Source organism: Lepidochelys olivacea, assembly GCF_965140295.1.
Source record: "Lepidochelys olivacea isolate rLepOli2 genome assembly, chromosome: 2".
NCBI classification, from domain to species: Eukaryota; Metazoa; Chordata; order Testudines; family Cheloniidae; genus Lepidochelys; species Lepidochelys olivacea.
The window spans coordinates 178,928,776-178,950,554 of record NC_140412.1 but is presented as its reverse complement, the minus strand read 5'-3'; the positions used below and the strand labels follow the sequence as shown (position 1 = coordinate 178,950,554).

General features: G+C 41.8%; 1 protein-coding gene across 1 annotated transcript in view; it reads right to left on the bottom strand.

The window, feature by feature from the left end:
• Positions 1-18,141, bottom strand: part of LOC311516839 (mediator of RNA polymerase II transcription subunit 1-like) — a 29,661-nt gene extending 11,520 nt beyond the window's left edge. The window contains exons 1-10 of the mRNA XM_084621186.1: positions 17,996-18,141; positions 15,931-16,034; positions 14,384-14,468; positions 13,899-13,953; positions 13,203-13,335; positions 11,826-11,854; positions 9,521-9,592; positions 9,371-9,445; positions 1,770-1,840; positions 770-835 (exon numbers count right to left, since the gene is read on the bottom strand). Coding sequence (XP_084477312.1) covers positions 770-835; positions 1,770-1,840; positions 9,371-9,445; positions 9,521-9,592; positions 11,826-11,854; positions 13,203-13,335; positions 13,899-13,953; positions 14,384-14,468; positions 15,931-16,034; positions 17,996-18,014 — 709 coding nt within the window. The 5' untranslated portion in view covers positions 18,015-18,141. The remainder of the gene's footprint in view (positions 1-769; positions 836-1,769; positions 1,841-9,370; positions 9,446-9,520; positions 9,593-11,825; positions 11,855-13,202; positions 13,336-13,898; positions 13,954-14,383; positions 14,469-15,930; positions 16,035-17,995) is intronic.
• Positions 18,142-21,779: the final 3,638 nt, after the last annotated feature.

Below are 21,779 nucleotides of genomic sequence, written 5' to 3'. Positions count from 1 at the left end.
AGTGCATTTTTTTCCCTTATGAAAATATAGATGAACTTAGTGCTGGTGAAAGATGCCAGACTAGAAGGCCTGGTGTATTTCAGGTCATCTATTGTGCAGGCACAACCTAGACAGCTACAACGCAAGATCTCCATCACCTAGCCAAAGATTGCCTTAACCCAGATTGCCAAAGATGCCAGTTTGACCATCATAGCTGATGCTCTTTTGTGACATGAACATCTCTTCGCTAAGGACCAAAAGACCACCAGTTCCATTTCACACAGGTTACTGAATGACTTTTGGTTGCTCCCATGCTCGTCTTTATTAGTACCAGCAACCTAGAAGTGGCAAAGTCTCCAGTTTCCTGAATGATCATGTCCCTGCACGAAATAAGTGCATCACAGGGCTCCGTTTGCCGCAAACTATATGCATCTTTCTGGACTCTGCTAAACAAGTAGTTTACAAGTTAATTTGTTCCCACCTTAGTGCCAATCATGAAGAACCAACGCCTAGAATGGTATTTCTATAATTGTTCAACTTACAAGGAACCTTTTTACATATGAACTTGGATGTAGTGAAACTTTTACAAGAAGTAGAATCTATGCCCTAAATTGTTTCCAATTCCATTTAGCAATCTTCTGGTCAAAAGGGAACTCATATTGTAGAAAGATAGTTACTTCACTAGTATTCACTTCGCGAGTTCACCCTTTAACTATACTTGATTCTTTTCAGACTACAACTGTAACAACTAAAGTCCAGTTAAAAAAAATAAGCTATTTTAAATTGTTACCAGGATTCAGCTCTTCTTCCAGAACTTGATAGGGAGATAGATAATATTCAATGCTCATAGGGGTCCCTGAAGTAGAATTAAAAATTACAGTTGCTTACTACAAAACATCATCAATTTTGAGCTGGCAGTTAAAAAAAAAAATCCTTGAGAGAACTGGGTGCAAATGTAAAAATACACCCTCAAAAACTTACATTTGTAAGTAATGTTCAAGTCATTATAGTGTTGAATTATATTTTACTGCTAAAATCTCAGTGAGAAATGTATAGAATCAATTTAATATTTTGAAAGGTCTATTATACTTCAATTGTTACAGAGCCTCATATTCAGCCTTGAAAATTTAGCAATTGAATTTAGCAATATTTTAATCTCTCTTCTTAATACGAATATTTAAATGTTAGAATTTGGAACGAACATCCAACTAGAATACACAAATAAAGTTTCTTAAATATTGACTCATCTGCTTGGGGGAGGAAAGAAAGTAATAATACATAGACAAGGGACTTTCATATGGAGCTGAGCAATAGCTCAGCATAGCAAAAACGTGTATTCACAATACATTTTATGCAAATGTCTGAATTCTGACAGTTAAAGCCCAAGGCCCCTGTTGACTACAATCTATGACGATCTAGAACAAGGTGCTAAAACCCATCAATTCGAGTTAGTCCCCTTTTTAGGCAAGCAACAGTATCACTGTTGCAACTATGGTGAGTCTCATAGTTACTCCCAAAATTCCCCACATGACATCAGAAAATTAGCAGCACTGTTTTTAAGCTGGTATGTTATCAGGCTGCTGGAATATGCTAGCTATATGGTCCCCAGAGCATCTTTTCATTACTGTAAATGTACAGTGCCCAGGAATATAGAACCCCCATTAAGCATTACTCCAAAACAAATAATAAATATAGCTAATGATGCAGCTCAGTACTGAAGGATCTTTGCTGTGGGCACACTGTTTACTCAAGTTGGGGTTTGTTTTTTTAAATCTAAACAAAAAAATTACCTCCAGTTCTTGGCACAAGGTGTCCTGCTTTTCCATGAAGTACTTCCGTAACTCTGTTTACATCTTGTGTTCTAATTTTTTTTACAAAATACACACAGATCAGTGGTTCTAGAGAGACAGTGCTATTTAAATCAATATAAAGCCATTTCACTCCATTAAATATTCTCTCTTCTCTTTTGATTGCCTTGGCTTTAGGTTTTGTGCAGTTCTATGGCAGTTTTCAGAAATTCTCTCAGTCAACTCACCACTGCCCTATGTCTCTTAGTGGCATCATGCATGGTCTTAACACTTGTATTTCCAGCTTCAGCTGGGGCTCACTCTGCTCCTTTGTCAAATTTTAAATATGCAGCAAGCCTACCCATGTTTTGGTTTTGTACACCCCTGGCTCTAAAGAGGTGGGGGAGGGGGTGATGAAAGTACTGGAATGACAGACACAGTACTGCAAGGGCAAGGTGGGAGGAAGTATAAGTGACTTGGATAAACCGGTACTCAAGTAAGACTCACACTTCAACTCATGTACAGTGCAAGTATTTAATAATGAGCTGCAAAATGGTAACAGGCTGAAAGATCTACCCAGCCATACAAATAGCTTACTCATCAATTCATAGTTAACTGCTCAGGATATTTGCTGACAGATTGGTGACTAGTGAGGACATAGCATGTTAGCTCAAAAAGAAATGAATGTTCTTAATAAGGAAACACTATGCAAAAATAGTCTAACTGTATGTTCTCACGTTACAGCAGGACCTTGTTTGATGAAGCAAGTCAAGTAGACAAGTCTCCAGAACAGTCTTTTCAATTTTCAGGGTTCCCAGAAAGGAGGCTGAGTCACATTCTGGGGTGCAATCCAGACCAATGAGGGGTCGTATCACCACCTGCCCTGAAATCTTGGGTGCCTCACGATGCTTTGCTCTTGTAGCTCCCAACCTGGGCTGCTCACAAACAGCCTGCTAGTATGCAGGTCACACCCTGAGTGACTGAGTATAGCTGCAGCTCTGGTCCAGCGGCCTGTCAGCAACATACCAGTCACACTCTGGCTTCCAGCAGCCTTGGTTACTACTTGCAGGGTGACCCCAACACACTTCCAGTACTGAATTTACCCAAAAACGTGTCTTCTGCACCATCCAGCCCTCTCTTGGGCAGTTTAGGTATTAAGAATGTTGACTATCAACTCTTTACAGGAGAAACCAATCTGCCACTTTAACTCGGATTACTGAACAGTTCAGTTTAAACACAGCACTGGATTGGTTTGTATTTAAAAAAATGAGACGTGTTTAACAAAAGAAGATAGGATTTTAAGTGAATTCAAGTGTAAGAGATAAAGTTAGAAATAGTTACCAGCAAATAAAAGTGAAAATATGCATCTAAAACTTAAACTAAAATGCAAATTTGCTTCGTCTCCTGCCATCTACTCCCCATGCTTTCTGGAGGACCCTGTTTATTACTTATATGTAAATTGAAGTAAACACACATTCCTTTGATATAGGATAGACCTATTTAACAACTTCTGCCTAGGCAGGGCTGTGTGGTTTTGAACACGTGCTAAGAACATCATATAGGGACATAAGTGCCGACTCCATGGGTGCGCCACACCTACGAGCAGCCCCACGGATCAGCTCCTCCACCTCCCTCCCAGCGCCTCCTGCCTTCCACAATCAGCTGTTCAGCAGCATTCAGGAGGTGGCGGGGGGTAGGGAGCAGGACCTGGGGCAGAGTGGGGCTTGAGCACCCCCCAGGAACTGGGGAAGTCGGCACCTATGTACAGGTGGATTTCATAACTATACATATAATGTTGCTACATATATTTTGCCATGATATTATTGCCCTGTGAGTTATTAGTTTTCAAATGATACCCTTCAAGGCATATTTTGTACAAAGATTATTACGATAGTGTATAGGGTGTGACTACAGGGGTGCTTAGTGTCATAGGCACCACCTTCTCTATCCCCGTCTGCCATGCACACACATGCTTCTGGAAAAGGGGGAATTTGTTCAACAAATTTCGAGGGTGTAAACTGGTCTGGTGGCAAGTTTTTCCTTAGCCACCTCCAATCTCATTGCTAGAGCTTAGATAGACTGTGAGGCCCCCAAAAGCTACACAGCACACTATTCCTGAAAAATGACTTGATTTATTTTATAATTGTATGGTAAAAATGAAAAAGTAATTGGAATATAAATATTGTACTTACATTTCAGTATGATACTTGAGCCTGTAGTTCACATGTGAGCCTTACCTGAAGCATAAGGCCTGGAGCCCAAGCCCTGCCACCTGGCAGTGAAGCTGAAGCCCTGCCACCTGAGGCTGAAGCATGTAACTTAGCTTCGCAGGGGGTCTCTGTGGCATGGGGCCCTGGGCAGTTGCCCTGCTTGTCACCTCCTCATGCCAGCCCTGCATTTGTGACCTCCCTAAACCTATCCCATGACCACCCTTGGGGCTGCAAGCCCCAGGTCGAGAAACATTGATCTAGAGGAGTTGAGTACCCCCAGAAGACCTTTAAGTAGCCACAGGGGTAAACATACCCCTGGTTGAGAACTACTGCTCTAGCTTATTTTCCTTTCTCTAGCTTAGTTTAGTCACAGTGGAAGTTTAGACATAGGGAAAGATAGGTTAAAGCTTCCACAATCTTGAAACTTATAACCACAACTCCCGATTCCCACAGACACACTCACACTTAAGGCATTTTTACTTAGGACACCTCCTTGCACCCTGCCCCCAAAATTCAGACACTACAGCCAGGTGACCCCCACCAAAAAAGAAAAAGCCCTTCTGCTGGCCCCAAACTGGGAACTACACCTATAGGAGGGGACAGTTTACCAAGCACAATGATAAGGAAGATTATAGTTCATGGCATAGCCAAGTCTGTCTTAGACGTGCAGTGGTGTTGGAGCTTTGTTGGTCCAAGGATATTAGAGAGACCAGGTAGATGAGGTAATCTCTTTTATTGGACCAATTTAATCAAGTTGGTCCAATAAAAGATATTACCTCACCCACCTTGTCTCTCAGACATGCAAGTCTAAGAACTGGACAAACAGACAAGTTATGCATTTGGACTGTAAGGGTACCTATCTGTGAGATACAGTGCAATTTTAATATGAATAAATTTGTAACCCCATTTCACTAAACACCGAGCAACATATTAAGCTGGCATAAATCACTTTGTTTTCAAAATCAATGGAGCTTAAACCAGCTGAGAATCTGGCCATATGTCTGTCTTCATTTCAGAATGCCTATTTGTAATATATTTTACAAACCCCATACCGTGCATAGGCAGACGGGAGAAGAGTCTTCCCTGTTTATAGCCAAGGCATGAACCCACAGGTGAAAAACAAGCCCAGCTATAAAAGAATCATAGAATATCGAGGTTGGAAGGGACCTCGGGAGGTCATCTAGTAGTCCAACCCCCTGCTCAAAGCAGCGCCAATCCCCAACTAAATCATCCCAGCCAGGGCTTTGTCAAGCCTGACCTTGAAAACTTCTAAGGAAGGAGATTCCACCTCCCCGCAAGGTAACCCATTCCAGTGCTTCACAAGAACAGAGAGGAAAAAGGAGGCAGAAAGTTCTGAGATAGCAGAGGGACAACAGTCTTACACCAGGCTGCCTCTAAGAAACTGGGCAAAGGAGACAAGAGACAACTGCAAGCCTAGAGTTTAAGGGCTGACAGACTCAATTTAGATTAATTTATGGACAGATCTAATGGGAGGCAAATTGAAGGGGACCAGTTAAGAGAAACCTTGAACCCTTAGAGAGACTGCACCAAGGGCAGTCGACAATGTGGTACCAGAATTGGGGATTGATCTCAACTGTCCCGGCAGAAAAAGGAAGCTTTAAAAAAAAAAAAAAAAAAAAAGAGGAGTAGTTATATATCTATATTCACACAAGCTATGGAGGTAAATCAGCTCCAGCAACGGCTGGCCGACTCACAAGGACAACAGCAGCAGACGCAGCAACGGTTCAAACAGATGGCACCACACCAGCAACAGTTGTAGCAACAGATGGCAGAACTAGCACCAGCTGCTGCTACTCCGCCCGTAGAGGAAATGTGTCTCCCATACTTCAGGGAGCCATTCCAATCTAGACACTTTCCAAAATGTTAACCAACGATGGCCCAGAGTCATTCTGGGTAACTTCTGAAAGGGTGGCCACGGCCTCTCAATCGCCTCCAGCCCCGTGGGCAATCGGCTTGCTCCACGCCTCATTGGGGATGCCCCGGCAGCATACCGGGTACTTGACGATGCAGTGCCCAGAACTATGAACAAGTCAGGATGTCCTTATTGGGTAAGCCCCAGGAGAACACAGGCAGCTGACTGGTTTCTGGACAGGATAGGTTACAGGCAGCCCTATCAGGGTCTGTGGGTAAGATTTCCCTGAGATAACAGGCCCACCATTTTAGGCATCCCACCAGCCTCTCATCCCCAGCCTACACAGGAACAAAGGCCCAGTGAAAGTTGGAAGAAGGATGCTTCCTCCCAGCTGCTGGAAGACAAAGGACAGACTTGATAACCTGTTACTGCTATGGACAACAAGTAGCAGTGATAAGACTATGAAAGGGTGGATCCCCCGAGGACACAGGAATACCCCTATTTTGCCTGTCAGGCAGACTTGTTGTATTGCTTGTCCTGGTCTACGCAACTGCAGGAGATATGGACGCAACTACTAATACCCCAGGTATATCATTGCAAGTGTCTAAATTCAGCACACACACACACACAACTGCGTGTGCAGAGCATCCTGGAAAGGACAAGACACATTCTAGGATCCTGGACTGATACTCTTGGCCAGGGGTCCTTAAAGAAGTCAAGAATTTCTGTGCATCATACCCCAAATGCTAATTAGTGGCCACAAACTGAGTCCAGCAGGCTCTACTAGTATCCCTTCCTTTGGTGGAGATCTCATTTGAATGAGTAGGAATTGATCTTATAGGCAGAGCCCCTGCTAGCCTATTGGGGACCCTAAGCAGGAATATGTTTGCCCCCCCCCAACACATACAATACTAAAACACGCAAGTTCAGCGGGCCCCCTTAAGATGCTCGGGGCCCTAAGCAATTGCTTAATCTACTTATGCCTAGCACTAGCTCTGCTTATAGATGCCCTACAGAAGGGCCACTTTGGACACCAACATATACTTGTTATTGTGGACTATGCCATGCCGCTCCAGTATACGAATGGCAAGACTATCACTAATGAGTTGTTGAAGGTCTTCACACGGGAAGAGATTCCCAAAGAGATCCTGACAGACCAGGGAACAAATTTCACATCCTGGCTGATGAGAGAGGGCTGGGAACTACTGAAAGTCAAAGCATTATGCTCATCTGTGTACCATCTGCAGACGGATGGCCTAGAGGAGAGATTTAATCAGATGCTCAGGAGAATGCTCAATAAATTCATTATCCAGGCACTCGACATTGGGACTGACTACTCTTGACCCTATTCTCCACCATCAGGGAAATATCTCAAGCATCACCATGCAAACTGCTGTCTGGGCAAGAGGCATACGAGACCCGGTATGGGAAACATGGAAAATCCAGGTTCCAAGAGCTGAACACATAGTACAATTATGTCTTAAAGCAGGGGTAGGCAACCTGCGGCATGTGAGCTGATTTTCAGTGGCACTCACGCTGCCTGGGTCCTGGCCACAGGTCTGGGGGGCTCTGCATTTTAATTTAATTTTAAATGAAGCTTCTTAAACATTTTTAAAACCTTATTTACTTTACACACAACAACAATAGTTTAGTTATATATTATAGACTTATAGAAAGGGACCTTCTAAAAACGTTAAAATGTATTACTGGCATGCAAAACCTTGAATTAGAGTGAATAAATGAAGACTCAGCACATCACTTCTGAAAGGTTGCCAACCCCGTCTTAAAGTTATGGGACAGACTGGAGGCTATGGGGGCATAGGCTAGAGAAAACCGCAGAGAAGCGTAGGAACAACAACATTATAAGAAAGGGGCACGAATGCATGCCTCCCAGATGGGCGACATAGTTCTACTACTTCTTCCAAGCTCTGAATCAAAGCTAATGGCCAAGTGGCAAGGTCCTTATGAGGTGGTAAAGAAGGTAGGAACTGCGGACCATTTAGTCAAACCACCAGGGAAAAGGAAAAAAAAAAAAAGGAACAAGTTTACCATGTAAATTTGATGAAGCCCTGGAGAGCCAGGGAAAACCTGTTCATCATGCTGAGGAACCAGAATTGGTATCCTAAATTAATGACTGCCTAAAAGAAAGCTCAGTGCCCCTCAGGGAGAACCTAAACCTGAAGCAAAAGGAACAGGCATTCCAACTGGTGGCCGCTTTTCCAAAAGTATTCTCAGCACCACCCCACAAAGACATCCATGGCCCACCATCACATTAATATAGAACTTGTTAAAGTAATACAGAAAGGGCTCTGACCAGTCCCCAACAAATTGAGGGGAATCATCAAGAAAGAGTTCAGGACCATTTTAGAACTTGGGGTAATAGAGGAATCCCAAAGTGACTGGAGGAGTCCTATTGTGCTGATTCTAAAGCCAGTCAGCTCACTGCATTTCTGTATAGACTTCAGAGAGGGGAATGCAGTTCCAGAATCTGATGCCTACCTCATGCCATGGGTAGATGAACTCTTATACTGGTTGGGAGAAGCCTAGTATATTACCACTCTGGATTTGATGAAGGAGTACTAGCAGAACCCCTTAAGGCCAGACTCTCAGGAGAGGACAGCTTTTTCTATGCTGTTCAGCCTATTTCATTTTAGGACAATACCCTCCAGGTTACATGGGGCAGCAGCTACTTTTCAACATTTGATGTACTTGAATGACAGTCATTTATAGCAAGAATTGGGATTCCCATCTGAATAAGGTAGCCTCCGTTCTCCAATCCCTGAGGGAAGCTAAGTTAATGGCTAACCCTGCTAAATGCTTGATAGGAAAACGGGAAGCTTATTATCTAGGACACATGGTTGGCGGAGGACAAATCTGCCCATTGGTGAATAAGATTCATGTCTTACAGTAGGGGTGGGCAAACTTTTTGGCCCGATGGCCACATCTGGGTGGGGAAATTGCATGCAGGGGGTAGGGGCAGAGGAGGGGTGTATGAGTTTGTTCCTTAGATATTTTTAAGGCCCAGCTTGACAAAGCCCTGCCTGGGATGATTTAGTTGGGGTTGGTCCTGCTTTGAGCAGGGGGTTGGACTAGACCTCTTGAGGTCTCTTCCAATCCTAATCTTCAATGGTTCTGTGACAGGAGAAGGGAGGCAGAAAGGCCTGGGATAGCAGAGGGGCAACAGCACCATGCCAGGCTGCCTCTAAGAAACAGACAAGGAGACAAAAGAAGACTGGAAGACCTGGGAACCTGGATGTTAAGGGTTGGTAGACTCAGTTTAGGTTATAAAATGTATGGACTGGTCTAATTATAGGTGAATTGAAGGGGACCAGTAGGAGAAAGCTGGGACCCCTAGAAAGACTGCACCAAGAGCAGGTGACACCAGGGCAAAGATTTCTAGCTTCCCATTGGGAGAAAACCCAATATCCATGTATACAGCTGTGAGCAATTCTATTATACCAATTTAATAATTTCATATTGCAAAAAAATATGAACCAAAGGCATTATGTACTTAAGATTACCTGTACAGAAGGGACATTGAATATAGATCTTTTTCCAAAGATTGCAAGGCGAGATATACCTTAGCTTTCATGTCACTAGAAAAGAGAATACGGATTATTAAAAATTAAATAATTGACAAATAAATGATAATTGTATTTAAGAGATACAACCTATTTCCTGGAATCTGATACAGATTTAACAGGCCTTCTAGAATCTTTCCAAAGGCATCATAATTCTTCATCCTAACAATAAAGAACAATTATTACAGCCAAAATACCAAGGATGAATGAAACACACCATACAGCTTTATACAGTGAGGTGGAAATATTTCATATGGTGCATAGAAACAGTGATGTTAACCTGGTTATAGTATTTGGCATCTCACAACGTTGTTAAGAATTTATTTTTTTTAAGAATATATCAGGAAACGTGAAGTCTTGACTAAGGCACAAAGCAATGCAATTAAATCTGACATTACTTAAGTATGCATCAATGAAAGCAATCAACACGCATGGTATACGTATCTATCAGCTAGAAACAGCACTTCTTGACGTTTCAATACAGTTAGTTGTGCACTAACACTCCCCCATAATATAATGAACCCCACAGATAGTTATTTCATCAAAACATCTCCAGGTTTTCTAGTCACACTAAATCTCATAACACCCCTGTGAAATAGACAAATTTTTAAACAGTCTGGATGAGTAAATTGAATCACAGAGGTAAATGGGATCGGGCAAGTTGAGTCTCAATTTACTCGAGGATACACAACAAGTTAGCGTTAGGGCCAGGAATATGACTCAATCTCCTGACTTCACCACCAGACCAAATTCTTTCTCCAACCAGAAACTTAAGCAAACCATTTAATTTATCTCTGCCTCAGTTTTCCCATCTAAAACATGGAGATAGCAATACTTCCGTACTTCACAGGCACATTTATTAATCTTATTTCACCAGTGTTTTGAGGCCCACAAATGTAAAAGATGTAATAATACTTCTCCATTTTTATAACATTTACAATAGGGTCCACCATTTGCCAATTAAAGACCATAAAGTAAATGAATATCTGAGATGGAGTTAGATTGAATGGTATACTCTAGCGGGGTGGTTTAATGTACTTTCCCCCTTATTACTACATATTGTAACTACACATCTTTTAAGATCATAATTTGGGAGCAAAACATTTGATGCACTTTATAAAGGTACTATTACCAAAGGTGAATGAGTGAGAGAGAGAGAGAAAAAGAAAGTTCTGAACTCAACTAGATATATGTATGAAATTAAAAATGTTAATCGTTCAGTTTGAGACAAATAATGTTTATGACCACCAATGTGCAATGCAGGCCCTCAGCTAGAAGGGCAGAAGTATCCTCTGTCTTCCATTTCTCACCCATCCTTGTCCTTTTTATTCCAGTAAAAAAAAAAACACACACACACTTATGTGAGATACCACACTCACTGAAATATACTCATTGGAAAGAGCAGTTGACCAAATTTGTTTTTTAAAGTAGATTTTAAAATCGAATGAGCTTTTCATCTGGCCTTTAAAATGAAGGTCACTTTCGGAACAGGAAATGTTTAAACAGGTCAAGAAATATTTGGCAGTAAGAATTTTTAAATCCATTGCACAACATCCTCTAGAAATATCACTAGTGGAAATGTGAAGACCCTTTCTCCCTTTTACATTATGAAAAAGAAACAGAACAGATTATTCTGATTTATTTGCACTGCCACAGTAGAAGATTGATGAAGAACTGAAGAAAAAGAAAAAGAAAAAATCTAGGGAGTGTCAGTTCAGTGTCTGAATACAACAAAAGCTAATCTATGTAGCAATAATATTTGGAAAATAATTTTAAGAATCCATGTGTTTCATTACTAGCCAAAACCATAATTTGTACAATTTTGTATGTATTGTCCACTCTTTTTGATAAACAAGGGTTTAAACTGTGTTATGTAGCCCTGCAGTCCTTATAAGATAAATACACATATTGTGTGTGTTCAGGTGATAGAAAAAGCCAATACACGTTGTTGAATTTAATGGAGTCGCATCTGCTTACACAAGCAGTTACTCCAGAAGTGAGCATACAAACTGCAGGCAAAAGGTATTTCCTTCCCTTTATTTTACAGGCTATAAAGAATTAAAAACAAAAAAACCCCTCTAATATGAAGCATTAAAGCTGATTTTTTTATATTTTTAATATAGATATGTTTAAACGTGGACATTGATAAGAAGAAGGAAGAAATTAAAACACTTTCTGGTTTCATACTTAAAAATACAAAATTATTTTAAAAAAATGAAGTTTTCAGCAATATGTAGCTTACAGATATTAGGATGTTTAGAAGAGAAAATTCTTGTACTATTTCCTTTAAAATACATTGCTAACTTAAATGTTTCAGAAATTATTTTCAGAATAGGTTCAGGACTATTCAATAGTTCCCTTCCAATCAGCCAAGGAATTCTAAGCAAGTCTATACCTTAGAAGCTGTACTAGATCATCACAAACCTAGAGAAAAAAATAAATGAAAAGGTCAGAGACTTTCCTAGCACCCTTTATGAAATACCTCTGTAAACATTTTACTGGTAACATTATTCTTCATTATTTTACTCAACAAAATTTCCTCCAAGAAATCAAAATCATATTATATAGTTAGTTATGCTAGAATCTTAATATGAGAATACTAGGAAAAGAGTGGCTGTGTGACTGACAACTACCCAAGATAAATTCTATTTCTAAAATGCATTTTTATTGGCATCTATTGTGCTGCAGTTTTCTGAATATGTACTTCCATTCTTAATAAGATAACTCAATATAAATGACCGATTTTCCTCACTAGGCACATTTGTTCCCGTTTATTTTGAGTTAATTTGTATTCTTTTCAGATTTTGGGGCTGACAGCCCTAAAGTCCTCCACACTTCCGTTTAGCTACAGAACAACAGCACTGACAGCGGCAGCGCAAGGTTCTCCACACTTTACCTACCAGGTTGTTTCACCTAATATACACACACACACACACACAGTGATGTTCTATCAATATTTTAACAAGGGGCTCCCAGAAGATTCCCCTGTAATAATCCCCATTAGCAGGAATGTGTGCACGTGTATTGAAGATGGCTGAGAAATCCTCTCTCATAGTGGGCTCTAGCCCATGAAAGCTTATGCTCAAATAAATTTGTTAGTCTCTAAGGTGCCACAAGGACTCCTCGTTGTTTTAACAATAATTAAACTGCACTTTACTGGAATTCTTAGCACTTGAGGAATATATTTAGTATGTTGAACATAAGTGTTCAACTTTTGTAGGGCTTTAAGAAGGGATAGATACCTGGTGGAAGTTCTGGATGTGACAATATTTAAAGAGGAAGAAAGAAACAGAGAAGTCACCCTACTCTTCCCTTATGCTTGGTGGTAGAATTTTAACAAAACTCACAAGAGCTCCCTCCAACACATTATAGTACTGTGAAGATGTAAAATGCAGTACAAAAAACCATTATCTAACTAGGAGAATAGCTCAACCGGCTGCCTACCTGTTGAATCACTGTCATTTAGAATGCTAAAAAGGATTCCAAGAAGTATCAATTGCTATGTGGACTCGTGTCTTCTAGGAACTAGACTCACATTATCAATACATTTAGGTATACAGGTATATTTATGCCAGCTAGTGTAACAGTCTAATGGAAGTTTGTTCGGTAGCAGAGAAGTATCTTAGTTGGTGTTTTTCCAGCCAGTTACAAGGATCCCATTATGAGTCACTTGCAGAAAAAAGAGCCATAAAAACAAGATTATGTTTTGTTACACAAGGAGCATGATTTGAAAAAAAGAAAAGAAAAAAAAAAGAAAACAGATCAACTTTACCACAGGAGCTTCTCCAGGGTGAGCCAATTTTACATCTATCACCTTTCCATCTTTCTCCAACTGAACTTCTATATAGAACATGTCTGATGTTAAATAGCAAACTGTCCCATTGGGGCTTATGTGAGATTTCAACCTAGAGAAAAGGAAAAAGCATTGTATACCTGGAAGTTTTGTTGTGTGAAGAAAGAAGGCTAGTTTATTTTATTTGGAAATGTTCACTGCTCTAAAATAGCTGTTCCTTGGCTTAGCATCTGATAACTACCCAACCAGAGAATATACTTATGATCTTCTCTTCTGTGATTTGCATTATTATCAGCAAATATTTACCTTAGTCTTTGCATGACTTCCTCAACCCCACCAGAACAACCACTTCTAAGAATGCCACAAATAACTCATTAAGAGGTAGGGTGACCAGATGTCCTGATTTTATAGGGACAGTCTTGATATTTGAGGCTTTTCCTTATATAGGCACATATTACCCCCCCCATACCCCTTGTCCTGATTTTTCACGCTTTCTGTATGGTCACCCTATTAAGAGGGGACAGTTACATATCCTCTTTTTCTTCCACATAACACAGCCCATTAGAATGTCAAGTCAAGAAAGTTCAAAAAAAATTTTAAGTCATCCATATGGTAATTCTCACTGGATTTGAGGCAGTTCTGTTTCATTTACACTTAATGCATAAACAAACTTACCCCCTTTGTTTGGATAAAAATTCCAATCTGTTCATCACAGTAGACAAAGATTTAGCTGAAAAGGGGAAATTATTTAATCAGATTTTAATTTTAGGAAAAATGGCAATTTTTGGCTTCAGAAAGTATGATTTAACTAGTGTATATAATACAAGAGATAACATTTTTCATTAATAATAAACATTAACCAATGCTTGAAGAATGATTTATTGGAAGGAGTTAATTCTCAAGATCAGGGTTTTAGAATTGTTTTAACCCAACTTCAACCTAAATATTAATCTGTAATGTCTTTGGGATTGAATCTACCCTCTGTCTTTATACAGTTCCTAGCACAATAGAATCTTAATCCTGATTGGAAACCTCTATTCATATCGCGGTAGTGCCCAACCACACTGCTCTGTCCTCCTACCTTCCCCCCCCCGACCCCGATACGGGCAATTTCATGGAATGTTCAACAATGGATTATGAATTTTCTTGTATCTTGTTACCATTTAAAGTCCTCTGTATCTTCTCCAAGCAAGAGAGTAAAGGATGATGTGGGGTAACACAAATGGAACCTCGAGGTGGTTTATCCTAGCACAATAGGGGAGGAAAAAGGATCATTCCAAACATCACCAGTCAAAAAGAAACTGGATTCTGTGTATGAATTAGAAAGATTCAAACCCAATCCAAAATAAAAGCAGCAGCTATTTCACGCCAAAAAGAATTTTATAATTTCACATGAAGGTGAAAGCAGTTCACCACGGCTCTGATTCTGCAAACTCTTACACACGAGTACTTTATGCACATGAGTAATAATAATACTCCGCTCGAGAGTAATCCCTTTGAACTAAATGGATTGACACCCTAATACTGTAGCAATTGACAAAGCCTTTTTTAATTATTTGTATTACCATAGCACCTACAAACCCAAGCTGTGGAGCAGGACCCCACTTTACTCGGTGCCGTACAAACAGAGAACAAAAAGCTAACAGTCTAAGTACTTAAAATAGCACAAGGCCTGCTATCCATAAACTCTTTGGGCCAAATGCAGGCCTTTTCTGATAATCTGAGCTACTTTCACCAGGCTTCCTAGGGGCCAATCCAGAAGTTTTTGAGTTCTTGGCTTCAGGAAGAGTGTGTCTGAGTAAAAAAAATGAATGAGCACTAAGTAAGGACTTCTTTTGGTAAGCATTTACAGGATCAGGGGCCAAGTTATATTTGAAAATGTGACGTTAATTAGAAATTAGGATCTCCAAGCCTCCTTGCTGGCAGGCACTATCTAGAAACCTCCAAAATCAATCAGCAAAATTATGTTCTCATTTTTGTTAAGAGGATATTTTAGTTAAATATTAATAACGAGGGTAGAAGGAGGACATGGACACAAATGTGATTTGCTACTTCTAGGCAGTATTCATGACTGTACTGGAGCCACCATTATTTATACAAGGAGACACTTAAATTCAGTAACCAACATGGAGAACCAAAACCACTGGTACCTTAAAAGTTAAAATTATAAAAAATAATCTAAGTAGAAGCCTCCCAGCTGACCCGCAGTCCCACACGAATGGCCAATCCTGAGCTCCTTACGTAGGTCCCAATCCGGCAATGATTAACTGGGACTATTCACATTGCGTAGAGTTAAGGAGGTGTCTAAGAGTTGTGGGGTCACAACCTTAGGGCTCATTCATTCTTTACGGAGGCCAACTCCCGCTGAAGTCAAAAACTGAGTGAAGACCTCAAGCCCCTAAGAAATATTATGAAAGTTGCTAAGATTACCTAATGAGGCCTGCATTTGGCCCAAAAGAGTTAATGAAAAGCAACGCCCTGCACTGTTTTAAAGTATCCATGTCAATTGCTGTAAAATAAACAGAAGTCAGGCTTTCATAGGTGTAAGAAAGCTCCATGAAAAAGCTTCACCTGAAAAAAATAATAATAATAAAAAAAAAAAGTCCAAGAAAAATTTCAGATTAGTTAGAGACATTTCTGTTATTTGCCCTTTAGTCAAACACCCTCATCTTATCCAGCTGCCAACAAACTTGCTGATACTTCTTACCATGCAAAGACGTACAAGTTTCAGAGTTTCAATCCATGGTTTTTGTGCATATTTTAGATGCAGCTTGTCCATTAAAGCATTTGTTGAAATAAGTTTCACAGAATCTGCAAAATATTTTGAAATTTTCTAACACATGCAATATTGTATTTTACAAGTTACTTTATCAGTAAAAAGAAAGTTTATTCATTATACCCATTCTACTTAAACTGTATAGATAAGTTCATAGATGTTGCACTTCAAGTAAGGAAGCAGAGGAAAGATGGATTTGAATTTTGTGTACAAGAATTTAGTCACAATAGGCAGTGTTAAAATTTCTCAGGGTGCAGTTCTTTGTGTTAGTTTTGTTTTTCTACATCTTTCAGGGGTTTTGTGCAGGCAAATGTAGACTCCAAATAAAAAAGCATAGACAAGTCTGCCATATATTAAAGTGACTTGCTGGACCCATGAATAATTTGGCAGTGTGTGTTCCCTTTGCACACTGACATTACAAACATTGAGGCCTTGACCCTGTCCTGAGCTCCATGTGGACAGAACCACATGCCAACAGGGGGCTCATTGAAGACTTAAGGCTTAATTAGCCTACTGAGATGGGCAAACAGGGGGCAGACCCGTCTTGATCCCTGGCACAAGGGGCGAGAGCAGAGGGAGAAAGGCAGCCCCTGATGGACAGGGAGAAGGGAAAACAAAAACCACCTCCGAGGAGCTGTCAGTGTAAAAAGGAAACAGGACCACCCCGAGGCCAGCAGTGACAGGGGAAGAGGAACAGGAGCAAGAACCACACTGGAATCAGGACCCAGGCAGCCAAGCCAGCGCAGTGCTGCACCTCTTGAACAGGCCGCTCCCCACTCCACAACAAAACAGCGACCACCACCACAGGAGCAGAGACGATACAGTCACTCAGTCCAGTAACAGTACCCCCCTCTACTTTGTCCTGCAGCTCCCCTTCCTCCTCCAGGACACAACCAGCAGCCAGCCAACTAGCCAGGAGAGACCCAACGATGGTAGCAATGGTGGGGTCAATGACTCCTCTCTGGAGAGCAGGCCACCAGGGCCCTCCAAACAACAGGAGGATCTGAGAGGGGCAGGGGGGGAGGGGGAAGTGGGGCAAGAGCAGCTGCACCCACTGACAGCTGATACCTGACCCCACACTCTGATCACTTAAGCATTAGTTAGCTCCACCAGAAGATTATGGGATGGGTATAGGAAGTATTCAAACCGGTTCCCCCTCTGTGGCACTGGATGGGGATCAGTGGTGGGAAACAGAGCTCAGGTAGAAAGATCCAGGAACTATCCTGACAATAAATGTCACTTGGAGCAAGGAGGAGCATTCCAAACACAAAAGGAATGTTCTTCTCACCCAAGAGAGAAAGTCACCCCCAACAGCCGGAGAGGGGAAATATCACCCTAATTGCTGGAGCTCATAACCACATTGGGCAAGCTTTCTAGAATAGTATCAGAGGGGAGGAAATGCCTCTCCCTCCCCCAGCTCACAGGTGGGGATTAGAAGGGAGGTTGTGTGTGCACCCCTCACATCAGAGGGACTGTTTACACGCCGCTTTCCGAGTTGCGCACAGCTGCCTGCCCCCACTGCATTCAGTGACTACCCACGGGGGAGGGATTTGGGGCAGGGCGTGCAATGCACCCTCAGAATACAAACGGCACGGACTGGAGGGGGTGTGGTTTGGTGACACACCAGCAGCTCCGAGAGGCTGGGGGAAAGCAAGACCTCCGATCCCAAGTACCGAACATGTGGAAGCGGTTTGCGGGTAAACAAGGCAACCACATCTTCCCAGTCTACTCCGCTCCGCGTAAAACCCCCAGCCTGGGCAAACCTCAGGGGCGAGCAGAGCCCCAGCCCCGCTGTGCTTTCCTCTCAGGGCCAGCACGCCCCCGGGCCACGCTCATTTCCCAGCAGCACCCTGGGACCCTGCCTCAGGAACCTGGCTGGGGCCAGGAGCGGAGGGACTCCTGCTCGCTCCTCGACTGGGGAGAAGCTGCGTCCCCAGCACCCTCTGCATCTCCAGGCTGTTTGCGGGGCTGGGTCCTCGCTCCCCCAGATACTTGCAGCAGCAGCTGTCACCCATTCACGGGAAATGCTTCCTAATGAGCCGGAGCCGCAGAGGGCACGTGAGGAGCCCGTGAGTCTCCCCCACACCCAGCGCAGCCCTCAGCCTGAGCAGGGACTTCCCCCGCCCCAAGGCGGGGGCTGCTGCTGCTCTCTCCGGGCGGGCCGACAAGCTGAACGGGGCAGATTTTTAAATGCCTCACTCACACACAGTAAAACCCTATCCCCGCCCCTTCCCGAGGGAGAGCCTAGCGCACGGCAAAATCCCCTACCGCCTCTATCCCTCAGAAGGGGGAACCGGAAGCTCAGCGACAGCAAAATGCCCGCTCCTTAGCCCAGCCTGAGGAGAGGAGACAAAGCAAAAGCTCATCCTTCCTATTTTGTTCCACCCCCGAGGTAACAGAGATCGCAACACACCCAGCGACACCCCTCCTCGCTCCCCATCACGGATTTCCCTACACTCCTTCCCAGTGTTGCCAGTTCAATCATTTTCCAACCCCTCCCTGTAAATTTAAATACCCCTCTGATTTCAGTTCCCCCCGGGGAAAATACTGTCTCCCATCCTTTTGTGCCCCAAGAGGAAGAATAAATAAACACACGGGGGAGGAATTCATAATAAAGCAGTTATGCTCCCACACCAGAGCTGCCCTTCCAGTCTAGGAGCTGGAATAAAGGATGTAACCCTCCATGCCATTTGCATGGTGTCCCACTGCCCTTGGATTTGGGGCCCAACAGCTGTTCCCCAGGCCAGCTTCCACTATTTCTCTTCATACTTCCTCTGTGAGCCTCAAGGACCCGCACCACTCCCACATAGAGCGCAAGGGATGGGCAGTCGTCCCCCATCACCAGGCTTAATCTCAAGTACTGTCCTTAAACTTGGTCCCTAAACAGAGGAGTTATGGAGTCTTTGCTCTGAAGGGGCAGCCCAACACTGGAAGGAATGCAGTACTGCCTGAATGTGTCTTGTCTACATCATATGGTATTGTTTAGATGTATGGTACTATTTACCTTTGTTCTTTTTAAACAATGCCTTCACACCATTATCACCACACATGCTGTGAAGTCAGACTCATAACATATAAAGGTACTGGTCCCACAAACACTTAAGTGCATGAGTAGGATGTGAACAGTCCCATTGACTTCAGTAGGATAACTCAAAATTATGAAGTAAGCGTTTGCAGGATCAGGCCATGGGCCTAGTGTAAGGGTGGCAGGGGGGCATTGCCCCCCCCTCCCCGCAACTGCAGGCATCAGGCAGGCTTGGAATTTCCCCCGTGCAGCTTCTTTGGCCTGACTGGAACGGCCCTCCCGCCCCCAAATATAGAAGTCAAACTATGCCTATGATCAGGGCCTAACAGTCTTGTGGGAAGTGGGACAAACCTTTGAAAATCAAGGCCTTATCCCACAAATACCAGGACAGGTGCCAGAACCACAGAATAAAACAAATGTATTTTAAGCATGCAGCAGGATGAAGTTACATGCTTAAGTCACAGTTTGCAAAATGAGGTGCTCAGTTATGCTGAAGATGTAATTAAGTGAATGCCCAGCTACCCAAATGTTTCTGTATTCTTATTCGGTATACTTTAGTCTTAAACTCTGAAGAGCTACAGTTTGAAATTTTTTGAAGTGACTTCCAATATAATTGCCAGCTTTAATAGGACATCTTTTTGAAAATTTAGGCCAATATGTTTTCAGCAATTCCAGAGAATCATTCTTTGGCTCAGATTTGTTTGTATTTCTTACTGAAAAATAGGCTTCCTACTAGCCAAGACCCGTTTGATGGTCTGAGTGAAATGAGTTGAAATCTCAAGCTAATTTTACTGAACATAGATGTACGTCACATAATACACCACAACAATTAGCAGTACCGAGTACTTCAGTGATAATTTTCATCAGAGAGGCCAAGGCTCCTGAGCCTGATCCAAAGCCCACTGAAGTTAGAGAGTTTTTCCATTGACTTTGATGAGATTTGATCAGGCCTTGAATGAGCATGCAGAATGAATTGCCCTCTCACCCTACAGAAGAGAATGCCTCCAAAATATAGTGAGAAGGTTTGTGCTGCTTGCCTTCTCTGGTAGCAGCTGCTCCGAGAATAGAGATTTAAACCTCCAGTGCTCTCAATCTAGCACTGTTCATAAGCTTAAAATTCACTTTAGACATTTTTGTAAAAGAGGATAAAAGGATCTTTTCTACTGGGCTTGAATTTTCATCACTTTATTTAGATATTATATTTTTTGCTGCCTGAATATGGATGTTTTGTCACCAGCCCTTTGTAGGGATGTTGCTTGTCTCGGAACAGTGCTTCTCTGTTTGGCTACATAAAAATAATAATGTGCGCTATCACTACACATCAGTAAGGGGAGCTTATATATTGATTGAAAGCACCTCACATCAAGGTATTGTTCAGACATGTACAGAGCTTTCGTATCAAGTTATCGTACTCAAGAGCAGAGTTAGAAATGTTAAATAATTAAAAAGAAGCCAGTTGTAGAATTACAGAAATGAAATAATTAAACTGTGTTGTTAAAAAAATTAAAGGCAGCAGGCCAAACTCTATTCTTGATACATGAAATGATTGGAATTGCCATACCAGCTCAGAGCAGTAGGCCCCCCATCTAGTCTAGCAGCCTGTCTGTGACTGTGGTAGGTACCAGCAGCGTCTGATGAAGAAACCTTGCAGTGAGTAGTTGTGGAATAACCTCCCCTCAGGGAAAGTATCCTCCTAAATCTGAATAGTTAGAGGTTGGTTTATGCCCCAACGCTTGTGGGTTTATATCTCTTCCAGAGCTCTTTTATAAATTAGTAATTACTATTATTACTCTGGTTGCTGTGTTGTTGTAGCCATGTTGATCCCAGTTTATGAAAGAGACAAGGTTATTACTCTGGTTAGTCTTGTTATACTTTTCCAAATCCTGCTAAGCTCCTGGCCTCGATGATATCTTGGGACAATGAGGTTCACAGGATATTTGTGCATCCAGTGAAAAAGTACTTTCTTTTATCAGGTTTGAATGTATTAGTTTTCCCGTTTCATTGAATGTCCCCTTGTTCTTGTTTTCTGCAAAAGGATCAATACACATTCTCAATCAATACACCATCATGAATCCAAAATAACTATTGGCTTCAGTGAAGTTACTCCAGATTTGTGACAGTACAATAGGGGCAAAATTTGGCCTCTTGTTCACACTAAACAATATTTTTAATAAGAGCAATTTGGAAAAGGTTCTGAGATTTTGATTTTTTTAAATGTAACATTAGTGGATTGTTTTTATATTAATAATATGCCCAATATAGAAACTTTGCATATGAAACTTACACATAAACAATAAATCGGTAACATTTCTTATCAGACTTGTTCAAATACTTTCTCAGTTCTTTTCCCAAGAGAGGAAAAAAGCGCTTTCTAAATGAAAGTCCTCAGTTGGATGGTGGTGGATTGGAATACAACAGCTGCATAACAGCTCACAGTACTTTACACAAATAATTTAGGACAATGGGTAAAAGCCACTGTGTACATTTGAAACTACAGTAGATATTTAGGTATACAAAATATGATTGCCTGAACTGATATTTGGCCAGGACATAAGGGTTAACACCCTGTTCTTTCAAAAAGTGTCATGGAACATAAAATAATCAGAAATGGTTAGAACCTAGTTTTAAATCTCATCCAAAAGACAGAATAATGCCCTCTTGCATCTTGCTGGAGCATTGGTCAATATCCACCAAAACTACTGAACAACCACCACCATTTCCTAACATAGCATGGCCAGTCTTCCATTTTAGCACT